Here is a 13,670-nt window from a genome sequence, read left to right on the forward strand (position 1 = left end):
GATGAATCATTGATTAAGTGAATGTATATCAACAAGCTATTAAATTTGAACACCCTTTGAAATATAAAAGACTGGGAGATGTATATTATGCATAACCAGTTATTTTTATCTTTTCTTAAACAGAGAAGGCCGAGCTGCTCTGGTTTCATCCTTTGGGGTATTTAAATATTTGACCATGTATGGCATAATCCAACTTATTGGTGCATCACTGCTCTATTGGGTATGAACCAAAATAATTTCTTCCCAGTTTTAATTGCATTTACATACTTGGTTTGTTCTTGGGGGTGTGGCTCCTACACAGGATTTAATGTTTTATAAATAAATGACATTTCTCAAAACGGATGACTGCAAACTTGGGAACTTGGCATAACTGCACACACAGCATGGAGCTAGAAATAAGTAGCTAGAGATCAGTTTTCTAGCAGTGCTGTTTTCTTCTAGATAACCTAAGATACTTGACCTCTTCAAGCATTTAGTTCTCCACTTGGAGTACGAAGAGAACTTCAGAACAGCGTAAATACAACTCAACAAGAAGTCGGTCTCCAACTATGGGCAAAAGACTAAGAAGAGATAAAAAGAAAGAGAAGTTCTGGAATTTGACCTTAAAGGGCTCAAAAACTAGAAAAACTCACATATTGGAGCTTTACTTCTGAACTCGCCCAGAAGTTAGACACATAGACATGTCTTTAGTAAAGGATTAGCATTTAAAAATAAAAAAAAAAGACTTGCAATTAAATGATAAAAATAATCACTTACAAATAATCACTTACAAATTAAATAGCTATATGGAAGAGATATGTATAATTTGAAAATCTTCATTATTTCAGTCATAACTTGCTCTAGAGTAAAATGATCCAACAGACTCAGGGAGCGCTTCAGAGAGCATTTATTACTATACTGCTTTCCTGGGACATTTGAGACATGAATGAGGACCACAGGTTTCTAACATCTGGTGGGCTATCATGCACAAGAATCAGACACAGAGGGCTAAGGGGCAACCAGGTGGGTAGAAACAGAAACTGGACTGGGAGTCAGAAAACCTAGATTCAAATTCTGCCTTTATCACTAAGAACATACTAGATCTTGCCCTTGGCCAAGCCTTTATATGCCTCTGGGAGGTCAGGCTGGCAGATCCCCATAGTTCTATGAAAACTGCTTCCAGAACAAATACTGAAGCTGCCTGTGAAAATTCCTCCCTGTTTCATGTCACCCTGCCTATATATAACTGCACCATTCTGAGGGGGAAAGAAGAGGAAGGATGGGAGAAAGAAATGTAAAGAGGACAGAGAATTAGAGGATGAGAACCACTGGGAACCCTTTATGGAGGATGAGGAATCATTTGTATCTTCTTAAAAATCTGAAATATTTCTCAGTTCAAAGTCTTCACACACAGAATTGGAATGATAGTCTAGCCTGAAGCCATTCATTCTGATGGTTTAGACCCAGAAAAGAGTGTCCCCCAGAGACCTTAAATTAGAAACTTCAAGGCCTTGGGTTCACACTCTAAAAATCCAGAAGTATTTCTCATTTGCATAAATCTGGTCTATAATGGCTCAGACCAGGTTATAAGTTAGTGCTCAGTCAGCAGCTATGAAGCACATAAACAGACCTGGCTGCAAAAAGTATTGCAAGGCAAATTTCTGGAGGTTATATGCTGACTTTTATATATGACTCCATAAATGTAAACTTCAAACAACTTCTATGTCTACACAGACCTTAGAAAGTCAAGCCTACCAGACTGAAGTCTGTAATGGGCTTCCTTGGGAATAGTGGCAGTTGTTCAGTTTGTAAAAGTGAATGGACCCCAAGAGAACTATTTGTGAACTCAATCCATGGATAGGATGGAGAGGAACACCTGTTGAATGATTTGAGGCTTGGATTTCAAATGTTTAAGCTTGAAGTTCCCAGCGGGTATCTTATGTCGAGAATTCAAATGTCCAGGCTGAGACTACAGCTGTCAGATTACTGTGGCCAAAGCCTGGGTGTTTCCCAACGGACTGACTCTTGTTGCTAACATGGAATTAAGTTAAACACTGGGAAAATAGTGATCTGGCTTCATTATCTACAATGAGATGCTAAAGATCATAGGTAAGTTACTTTCTTTTTAAGGAGGAGAGAAAAATAACAGTTGCTTCCTGATTACGTTCAGAAAGAGAGTTGGCAATAATAAAAATGCTACAATGGCAGAAGCAACATTTATATTTACTTTTATTTCCTTTCCAGCAGCTACAGCTCTTTGGGAATTACCAGTATCTCATGCAAGACGTAGCCATTACCTTGATGGTCTGTTTAACAAGTAAGTACTTCAGCAAAATAAACAGCATTATTTGTATTTATTTACCCATGACATTCTAGAAATGCTCATACAAATAAAAGCTTTTGAGAAAGATACACCTTTACTACTGAAACCACTGTACTTGTGAATTTTTTGAAAGAGGCGTTGGCAGTAAGTGGAGGCTTGAAGTCCTGAGATTTGGCACTAAAACATCCTGATAGCAAATAAGTCTTAGCTTCATAAAATGGTCAATGTATTCTGAGTTCCTTGTAGGTTTGTGTCTTGTACATAGAAAATTGTACAAGAAACCTAGAAAGGGAAATGTTTAAAACCCAAAGGTCACTTTCCATTATTCAGCTATGTTTCACATTGACATGAAACCAGATTTTTGCTAGGTCTTTGACATGTTGAGAACAAATGCGAGCATTTAACTCTAGAAATTCTCTCAAAAGCAAGGTGTGACTCACAGCAGCTACTGCTCATTTCCTTCCTTTGCGATGACACTGTGATAAAGTATTTCTTATCCAAAAACTCAGGGCTTCATACTAACTCTTAATAAGGGAGAAAGGAGACTGCCTCAACAAAGAGCAAAGAAAAAGAATGACATAGTCATCTCTTTTTCCTTGTTCAACAACGGGACTGTTATGAAAACAGATAAAAAAAATCAGACAATGCAGGATATTAATAACCTTGAGAATTTCATGTAGCATCTTAAAACATGAAATGGATACCTCAACCCTGTGGCAAAATTTACCAGTGTCAGAAACATAAGTGACATCAATTTCGATTCTTAGGGTGGAAATGTGTATTTGTAGTCCATTAGCCTATTTTTCTGTGCATTATTAATAATCACACGACTGGAACATTTTGAGTCAATGATATTGCCTTTGCAATGTTGGCTATTTTTAAGCACTTTGTATAATTTACTTGTGAACATGGTCGATGATGCTAAAAGAAGAAGAAAAGAAGAAGAAGAAGAAGAAGAAAAAACCACCAGGAACTTCCAGGAGCTAAGCTAGCAGCAGTAGCACAAAGGTGAAGGCTATGGCTATTCTCCACCACTCCCTATCTCTGAGAACTTTGGCAAATTATGAAATAATTTTCTGACATGAAATGTTCTCATACGGTTGTGATGATCAGACAAAACAATGCATGTGAAGGGTTCAACACAGTGTGTCACGCACTGTAAGCACTCACAGCAAGATGAATGATAGCACCCTGCACCTAATCTCTTTTTCTTCTTTTGAAATAACTGGCTAACTCAGTGAGTCCTTGAACAGAGTTAGAATGCGTACAGCTAGGCTGATTGATTCAAAATCCAAAAACGTGTTTTTTTGGAGTAGTAGTAGTGTTTGTATTTTTCTCCTCTGCCTTCAAACGCCATTGTTTTTCCATCACTGCAAGCCCAATCATCCCACGGGCACATCACTTCCTGGTCAATATCAGGTATTAAAATAATTTCATCTTCAGACATCAAAAGTCTAGGTATCGTAAATTAACATTTCGTGTTTGCATCCAGTTCAAACTTTTTCTTCCTCTAGATCAAACCTGACCTTGAAGCAAGCAGTGGGAGAGAAGGCCATACTCTCTACTTTCCTTGGGCCCCTTGCTCAGGGAACCTTGGAACAACAAAAGCAAATGGCCCTTTATACACGTGGGGGTATTGTAGTTTTGTCCTGTCAAGTACCCTCTAATGTGGCAGGCATCTAAACTTCAGGCAATTGGTATGGGATCACTGGTGAGTTTGGGGGTTTTTCAGATTCCTGTGAATTGCTCTGGACTAGACTCCTTCCTGACATGGGTGGTATTCTCTCCCTCTGACTCCCCAGAATTCCTTTCAACAATTGCCTGCTGGTGGTAAACACCACGAAGACTTTTTCTACTGCTTGGCTCCCTAGCCCCCGCAGACTGCTCCCACTGGGCGGATTCCTTCCAACATAGCCCCAGCCTGGCTAATTTCCATAGCTTCCACTTCACCTAATGGATAGATATGTAGCTTTTTCTCGCTGCTGCCCCCCACCCTTCTCCTCTGATATCGCAACCGAAGGTGGCAAGCCAATCTTCCCCCTCAAGACACATCAGGTCTCTCCTAGAGTAGTTCTTATGACCTCCCCTAATTTTGGATTGGAGTGATGCTAGGAAGATAACCATAATTCTTGCAGCTCTTAACAATTTCCTTTAAAGCATGGTTTTCTCTTATGTATTTGGCACATAGGTAATTGCTGGGGGGTAGGGGCATGGCTACACTTGAAGGACCAGTATGGATACCTCTGAGTGAGTACAACAGAGATATGGCATGATCTCTCTTTACATTCAGTTGGGATTTTATCATTATCAAATATGAGATTCAGTAAAATTCCTCAGACAGAGGAAAAGCCCCATTCAACATCCTCTTAGATGTGTTCATCTCCTACTACATGTTAGGTACATAGGTGTCTGGGGCATGAAAAGACTGATCACTGAAGTATAGAGTTAGTTGGGAAGGGGGCTTCACACAAATGTATGAAGGAAATGAAAGTCAAAAGTAGTGAGTGCCAGAACACAGCAGGTGCTTTGGGAGTTCAGAGAAACGAGAGGTTATTTCTGATAATCTGGGGTTAAGGCAGAGATGGGAATGGAGAAAAGAGAGAAATACTAAGGATGGCTTCATGGAAGAAGTAACATTTGCACCAAAATAGAAAGGATGGACAGATTTCAAAAATCTTTTCCCAAAAGAAGAGCTTTTCAAGTAGAATGAGGCAGCATGAGCAAGAAAGAGCTGGGGAATGAGTTTTTCAATTTGACCACACTGTAGCGTATGTGAAAAGGAACAGCAGGAGATACAATTTGAAAAGATGAGTTGGGTCAGATCATAGAACTTGACTACCAGGTTGAAAACTGTGGACATTCATCTGCAGATGTTAGTAGTCATTGACAACTGGATGATTAATATAAAATCACTCTCACCAAGGCTCTTTTCTTTCCAGGTTCCCAGGTTAGGGTGTTTAACTTCAAGCCTGAATTAGTATGGCACAAAGACAATACCATTGCATATTTAATTTTTTATGCACCTGCTTTCCTAGAACATAGAACAAGGCAGTAGCCTTGTTCTTACAAGATTTTAAGGTAACACAAAGGTAGCTAATAAGACAAGCTATATTAAAGGGGAAATCAAGCAGAATAGTAAAATGAAGTCAGAGAAGTCAATTAAGAAAATGTATGTCTTAAAGCTCAATTTGACCCTAGTAGGTATAGGAGCCATTTTGAAAGGAATTTGTTCTAGCTGCATCTCTATCCTCTTCAACAAAACCCACTCAAATTAGATCAAGAAAATGGAGATAGGGGGATGTTTATGAATATAATTCTCAAAAAAAAAAATCTGAGAATAGAAACTCAGAAGCACCCAGTCCAGAGAAGGACTAGAACACCAAAGAGTGAAAAACAGAGGCCACTTTTTTTATTTCCAAGAAACCATCTTGTCTCCTTCTTCTCCTTTCCACTCTTTTATCTGATTTAAACTCATTCGCCTTGCAAATGACCCTAAATGGTGTCTCTATTATTGAATCTCCATAACCTTTCTGTTTGTCTTTGCACAAATTAGCTCAGCCTTCCGGTGTCTCATTTGCAAATATTTTGGAGAGAAAATTCATTGACCTAACTTGAGTAAGATGTCTACCTTAAGCCAGTCATTTCTGTGAATGAAAATGAGGTCATGTAATTTGGCTCCATTTAGGCCAACCATTTCAGCATGTGGAAGGAGGTACTGTCCAGAGAAAAAGGCTGTAGGAGGGACTCCATCCATATGTAAATGCATCTCTTACATAAATTCCAACATTGCTTCAAAGAATCCTAAATTTTTTTTTTTTTTTTTTTTTTTTTTTTGGTTCTTGGTCCCTTTGGAGAATATCATGGAAGACAGAGATCTTTTCACCTTAAAAGCCTCATGAGGCACATTCAAAATCTTGCATGTGGTTCAGGTGGGTTCAGGAGGCTCTGGAAATTTGAGTTACATGACTTGAAATGTCCATAATATAAAGCAAGCCAACTATTTAGGAGAATCACACCCACAATATATCCAAATAATGCTGAAAAATTATGAGTATCCTTTGAAAATAAAAATTTGAAACTGCTAGGTCCTCCCACATAGCAGGCCTTATACTAATTTCAGTAAGGGACAGAAAATGGTATGAGACTAGATTTCCTCCCTCAATGAGCTCACAGTCTGCTGAGTGCATGTGTCAACGACTAGATTTAATCTGAGACAGCCTCACTACAGGGCAGCAAAATGAGTAATGTGCTGTGGACTCTCAGAGGAGAGAGTGATTAATTCTGAATAAAATATAACACTTCACAAGCTTACATTTCTCTCCATGCAACATGATTGCATATATCAACATCATTTTGAAGAAACCTGGGCAATTCAGAAAAGTTTTTTATCCTTTTTGATTCATGAAATCCACACTACTGTAATATGCTATAGAGCAGAGAATGGGGGGGGCTTTACAGACTTAAGTTTATTTTACCACCCTATTGCTCACAAACTATGGGTCTTTACATAAGGGGCCCTACTTCTCTGAAGCTCAGTTTCTTCACCTGTAAAATAGAGATGAGATACCTATTTTGCATTGATTTTTAAAGAAATAACGTTTAGAGGCACCTGGGTGGCTCCGTCAGTTGAGTGTCTGACTCTCAATTTCAGTTCAGGTCATGATGTCACAGTTTGTGGGTTCGAGCCCAGCATCGGGCTCCTCGCTGACAGTGCAGAGCCTGCTTGGGATTTTCAGTCTCCCTCTCTCTCTGCCTGCCCCCCCCATTGGCTCTCTGTCCCCCTCTCTCAAAATAAATAAACATTAAGAAAAAAAAAAAAGAAATGATGTGTATAAGACACATAGCATAGCCTCTGGAACATAGTAGGGGCCCTGAAACGCTAGTCGTTAATTTTATAGTCAGATAATACACATTATCAGAAAGTATTAGGGTTTCTAATATGGGAAAAGTTAAAATATTCTTTATGTTAGGACTCTATCAATCAGCTATTACCACATTATTACTGTATAACAAACTTCTCCCCAAAACCCGGTGGCTTACAATACCATTGCTCTGTAGATAGACTGTCAGCTGGTCTAGGTCAGCTGAATCTGATCTGTTTTAGGAGGTAGATCAGTTGGTCTTGCCCCAGGTTAGGGGTTTCATTCAAGTCAGCTCCACAGTTTTAATTCTGGAGCCAGGCTGGCCTAACAGACCTGAGCATGATCACAGAGAGTGAGCATTGCCATGCAAGCAGGCCTCAAACCTCTGCTAACATCTCTTCGGCCAGAGAAAATCACAAAGCAAAACCAAAATTAAAGGGTGGTAAAGTGCACTCTACCACAATGAGGCCAATAATTCAATCTAACACAGTCTCTGTGTGAAAGAAAAGTCAGAAGCTCAGTGAGCATCTGAGAAAGAGAGCACCGGAGAGCAGAATACACAGAGATGCAATTAGACTTCTCTCCATTATCCACAGCCTACTTAGTCATTTGGTGGCCATCTTCTTCCTTGAGTGCAGGAACGTGGGAAGAACTAGAAACACTGTAGCCTCTCTGCCTTCTGTGGCCCCAGGGCACAGTCTCCTTGCATTGACCACAGTCCACATGGTGCCCCTTCCTTGCGTGCCATGCAATGACTTCTCACACCAACCATCCAGAGTGAGACCAGACTTTACCACTTAAGGGCACAGCCTCCACAAGACTGCCCTTACTTTAGACCTCAGCCATAAGTTTGGGGGCCCCTATGACACCCACAAGTCTGATTAGCTGGCTGCAAAATTGGGGGGTTCTTCTTCTCCGCATAGGTTCAGTGATTCATATCAACAAATCAAAGAATTCAGGGAAGTGCTATACATATGATTCCAGTTTTATTATAGCAAAGGGATACAAATCAGAACCAGCCAAAGGGAGAGTGAGGTCTGGTGGGAGGATCCCCACACATCCATTGTCCTCTTCCTGGGGTGTCAGTTTGCCTTATCCTCCTGGCATATCAATGTGTGACAATATGCAGAGGATTGCCATACAAGGAAATCCACCTGAACTTTGGTGTCTAGAGTTTTTATTGGGGTTTCATTATTTAGACATGATTGGTGGAATCATTTGCCATGAAGTTGATCTCAATCTTTTTATTTTTCAAATTTCTTTTTTTTGAGTTTTAGTTTTGAGAGAGAGAGAGAGAGGGCAAGCAGGGGAAGGACAGAGAGAGAGAGGGAGAGAGAATCCCAAGCAGGCTCTGCACTGCCAGCACAGAGCCTGATGTGGGGCTTGAACTCATGAACCACGAGATCATGACCCGAGCTAAAGTCAAGAGTCGGATGCTTAAACCAGCTGAGCCATCCAGGTGTCCCAAGTTGATCTCAACCTTTGGTGTCATGGCACCTATATGCTGGATTATCATTTTATCACCAACTCTCTTTATGCCTGCCATCTGTCATCTTATTTGCATAAACCATCATTGCTATCATGAATAAAGACACTCCTATCAACTTAGGAAATCCCAACAACTTAGAGGATACATCCCAGGAACTGGGAATAAAAGCCAACCAAATTCTTTATTACAACCCGTCTTTGTCTTCCATTAGACTTCAAGTTCTTTGGGGCAGATGAGATGACCTCCTCATCTGTGCATACTTCACACCTTGCAGCCTAGCACTGTCCCAGGGAAATATTGATTAAATTGGTAAAGGTAAAGCCTTAGGTGCACCTGGGTGGCTCATTCAGTTAAACCTCTGACTCTTGGTTTCAGCTCAGGTCGTGGTCTCGCGGTTTGTGAGTTCAAGACCTGCATCAGTCTTCATGCTGACAGTGCAGAACTTGCTTGGGATTCTCTCTCCCCCTCTCTCTCTGCCCCTTCCCTGCTCACTCTCTCTGTCTCCAAATGAATAAATAGATAAATAAATAAATAAACTTAAGCAAAAAAAAAGGTAAATCCTTAGATAGTCATAGAGCTTTAGAGTAAAAGAGTTGGAAGAGACTTTGGAGATCATTTAGATATTCCAACACATTCATTTTATACATGAGAAAAATGAAGTACCAGAGGGTTCAGGTGATTACCCAAGAACCCACCGAGCAAACTGAAGACCTACTTTAGAGTTTTATCCTCCCAGACTGGACACCTGCTCCTACCACCCTACCCCTTCATTCATGAACACAAACCTCAGCATACACACTCTACTTTCTTCCTTACATCAAAGAAACCAATGATTTGCTATGAAAAAGGGAAAGGTATCAGCTATGAAGACAAGAAGTGAAACACGACTCTTGTGTAAACCTTTGATGTAATGTATCTAATTCCTGACTTTTCCATGCTTCTTCCCTGCACTGCCCTAAGAAGTAAAGTACATTCCATTTTCAATAGCTTGTTAGAACATATGGCTCCTAAGAAGGATGCAGTCTGTTGTTTTTGTTGTTCTGTTTAATCTCTGCCTATCGCCTATCCTTTAAATTAAAAAAAATACATAAACTCTAGGATCAAAGCTATAATACATTTTAATACTCTCATCTGGAAGCAAGACTGTTTTGAGTTATTTTTCCTAACCAAGCTTAATACACTCTAGCAGTTCTCCATTTACACACTTATCCAGCAGGGAACAGAACACACCTCTAGCATCTATCCTGGTACACTGAAGTGCTCAGAGAATGTTGGAGGAATGAATAATAAAATCAGTACTTAGATAATCTCCAGCATATGAAGATTAATCTAGCCTGATGCTTCTTACTCTCCTTATCTTAAACTCTCTGCCTTCCTACCAGCACTGAGAGATCATAGTACTGCTTATCCATGTGGAAGGCCACCTTTCTATTTTACATACCTTTCCTGGTCGTCTTGTGAAGAAAATATATGCACCATGAAATATGGTAACTGTATTATTTATAGAGCTTTTAAACCTATTACTTTTTGTTTCTGAAGGTGAAACAAAAGCAGGGAAGAGGCAAAGGCTGGTAGCATTGGATATACGCCAATGCTTATATACATGTGCTTCCCTAGATGTAAACCCTGAGTTCATGGTTGCTGAATCTGAATCCTAACGGAAGTCTCAAGATAACAGGCATCTCAATCTTCTATTGTCAATAATGAAACCATAATAGGGGAAAATGCATTTGTCTTTCAGTGAGTTCAACTCATGCCTACCCCAAACTGGCTCCTTACCGACCGGCAGGACAGCTCCTCTCTCCCCCTTTGCTGCTCTCAGTCTTTTTGAACACCTGTTTCACCTGCATTGTGCAAATCTGTGCATTTCTCTATGTGAAGCAGCAGCCCTGGTATTGTGAGGTCTACAGATACAGGTAAAGTTCAGTTTTTTTAGTTTTCCTTTCTGAAGGTGATACAACGAGTGCCCAATGTCACTGTACAACTTGGTTGAACATACACCCTAAATTTTTAATTAACAACAGTTGGGTCTCCGGGGTTCTATGCTACCAGTGTCAGGATAGAACACCAAACACAGTTAATAGGTGGAGTCCTGGGGTGAGCCATGTCATGGGGGGCGGGGAAGATCTTCACATTGGTTGTTAATGTGTAGACTAAATGTGTTTACCAAATGAATGCATTCATTCCCTGGTGGTTTGGATATCATATAGACCAGAGGTCAGCAAACATTTCTTACATAGGGCTAGACAATAAATACTTTAGGCTCTGTGGACTAGACAGTGTCCGTTGCAATTACTCAGTACTACTGTTGTAGTGAAAAGCAGACATAGACAATCAATAAAAAGTAGGTGTGACTATGTTCCAATAAAACTTTATTTACAAAAAGAGGTGTTGAGTTGGATTTGGCCTATGGACTTAGTCAGCTGGCCCCTGATTTACAAGAGAGATTGGCTTAAATTAGCTTGAGTTTTTCAAAAGAATGTTAAAATTAAAACGTTTGTTGATGGTATCATTGTTCTCATTGCTTTGAACACTAGACTCGGGGCAAATTTTTACCACCCCGGGTTTTAATTTCTGTAAGGATAAATTAAGGGTAAAATGTGGGGAACTATACCATAGGTATTCAAACTATTGTCTTCTGAAAAGGCCTGCCTGACCTCCAAAAGGAAAGGCAGAAAAGGGGCTGCTCTTTTTGAGGTAAGGCTTGGACAAACTCCCCTTCACAGACTCCATGATGCTCCTGAGGCACCGGAGCCCCAGCAACCAGTGAAAGATTGAAAACTACTAAATGATGTCTAAGATTGCCATTTATACCCTAAATTCAGCAATTCAAGTATTATTGCTTGGAGTAGAGAATTCATTTTTGTCTCAAAACCATATTTTTCTCCTCATCGGAAGGCATATATTCAGATAAGTAAAATTCTGAATCTGGGAGACAAGCAGGGATAGCTAAATGGATGATGGCTAGGTAGTCCTGCCTTTATCACTAACCATGCAACACTAGACCTTAACTCTCTTATCTGCAATGTAAGTATAACAGATTATTTTTGTGTTAAACTCTATAATTCAGGCCTTCTGGTCTATCTGTCCCCTTTGTGCAAAAACATTTTGTGACTACTGATTATTTGTTTCATTAATGTACTCAGCAAACATTAATTGAACATCTACCATATGCCAAACACATTGCGGGACCCTAGGGAACCAAAGATATTAAGACTTAAGTCTATTTATTGGGAACTAATTTCATCTATAAACAGTTACAAGAGTAAAAAGTTTCAAGCTGAACAAGAAAGCTGATACAAACTAATTTGTGAGTTTGGAGATTAAAAAAAATAAACATTGCAAATAGATCAATCTGGACTGGGAAGGCTCATCTTTTAAACAAATGTTTTTCTGAGCAACTATTCTGTGGCATTTCTGTGCTAGGTGTTAAGGCATTGTAAATTTGGGTAAAATCACAAAGTAAACCCAAAAGAGAAATTCCATATTCAAGGAACTCTCATCCCAGGGGTGGAAAATAAAAACATGTGAATGAATAATTGCAGAACAATGAGCTAAATACAGCACTAGAAGCAAGAACAGAGAGCAGTAGGCAAACTTTCCAGTGAACTAAAGACAACAGAGGGATGGAGACGGAATAGAGTATTCGACCCAGGCGTGTGCAAACTGTAGTACTTGGGGATCAGAAAATTTTCCTATGTGTTTGGAGTATAAGGAGCAGAGGAGGGCTGGCAAAAGATAAGGGCAGGAAGCCAGATTCGAAGATTTCTGGGCTTGCCTGAGAAGTTGGCGTTTAATTTATTAGCAAAATAGAGCCACTGACACTCAGAAACAAGAGAGGGTCATTCTTGGATCCTCAGGAAGAGAGTGATATGGAGCAGGCAGATTCATACTCAGGACCTAAGGTAGTAGGCTTATATTAGTCCTCAGAAGAGAAAACAACACATACATACTCTCTCTCTCTCTCTCTCTCTCTCACACACACACACGCACATGTGCCCACCACAACCCTCCCCCAACATGCACGAATGCACACACATGGGCAGCCATGGTTCATTTGTTCTGAACTGAAAGGAATTTCATAGAAAATTATCATCCAAGCCCTTTCAACACAAATCACTTGTTCTAAATGGAATGATAGACAAAGAATAATTTTGACTTGTTCTAAATGTTATTTCTGCTTTGTCATTGCAAGAGGTGAACAAAATATGTCTTGGTAGTTACTGGCTGGGACAACCTGAAAGCTGAGACCCCATGGCAGTGATAAACTTTTTTTGTTTTCCCGCCACCTGGATAAAAATAGAATAGAAAATCCCATAAATGTTGGTGATTCTCTTGTAGTAAGTGCTTTCTGGACAACCAAAGTAATTTCTCAATGAATATGAGTTTGGAGAGAAATGGGACTGAAAGTGCAACGCTGATTCCTGGTTCAGTTTTAAGTTTTGAGAGTACCACACTGTGGCCCCTCACCACCATCAACTGTATCACAGCAGCGTTTATCTTCTCTAAGGGAAAGCCATTTCGAAAACCCATCTACACAAACTGTGAGTATATGAAGTTTAATTTTCCTTCCATCTCCCCACCCTCCCCAGAGTTGCAGTTCAGTGGTAAAGTGATGGCTGAACTCTGGAATGAAATATCTACAAATGGTTGTATAATGCTTTTGTGACTTGCTCTCATTCTTACAAGCTCTCCCTCTAGTTATCCACCATTTTTTTTTTGTTATTTTCTTTCACTTTCTGTATTTTCTCAGCTTTAGCTTGCAATTAAAAAAGAGGGGTGCCTGGGTGGCTCAGTAGGTTAAGTAAGCGTCTGACTTCGGCTCAGGTCATCATCTTGCAGGTCCTGAGTTTGAGCCCCACATCAGGCTCTGTGCTGAGCCTGGCGTCTGTTTCAGATTCTGTCTCCCTTTCTTTCTGCCCCTCCCCCACTTGCACTCTGTCTCTCTCTCCCAAAAATAAATACACGTTAAAAAATTTTTTTAAATGTAATTCCATTTAAAATGTTTTTTTTTAAT

General features: G+C 39.9%; 2 protein-coding genes across 3 annotated transcripts in view; one reads left to right on the forward strand and one right to left on the reverse strand.

Moving 5' to 3' along the window:
• The window catches only part of ATP13A5 (ATPase 13A5), a 114,116-nt gene that overhangs the window by 89,742 nt on the left and 10,704 nt on the right, over window positions 1-13,670 (forward strand). The window contains exons 24-27 of one of the 2 annotated variants that reach the window (XM_040466337.1): window positions 124-220; window positions 2,224-2,296; window positions 10,395-10,569; window positions 12,995-13,197. In XM_040466337.1, the coding sequence (XP_040322271.1) occupies window positions 124-220; window positions 2,224-2,296; window positions 10,395-10,569; window positions 12,995-13,197 (548 nt within the window). Of the gene's footprint in view, window positions 1-123; window positions 221-2,223; window positions 2,297-10,394; window positions 10,891-12,994; window positions 13,198-13,670 lie in introns of those variants that run through there. The other variant, XM_040466336.1, reaches the window with a different exon arrangement.
• The window catches only part of PLAAT1 (phospholipase A and acyltransferase 1), a 68,581-nt gene that overhangs the window by 25,600 nt on the left and 29,311 nt on the right, over window positions 1-13,670 (reverse strand). The gene's annotated exons all lie outside the window — the stretch shown is intronic.

The sequence above is a fragment of the Herpailurus yagouaroundi genome, unplaced genomic scaffold (genome assembly GCF_014898765.1).
Source record: "Herpailurus yagouaroundi ecotype Mexico unplaced genomic scaffold, PumYag 571, whole genome shotgun sequence".
Lineage (NCBI taxonomy): Eukaryota > Metazoa > Chordata > Mammalia > Carnivora > Felidae > Herpailurus > Herpailurus yagouaroundi.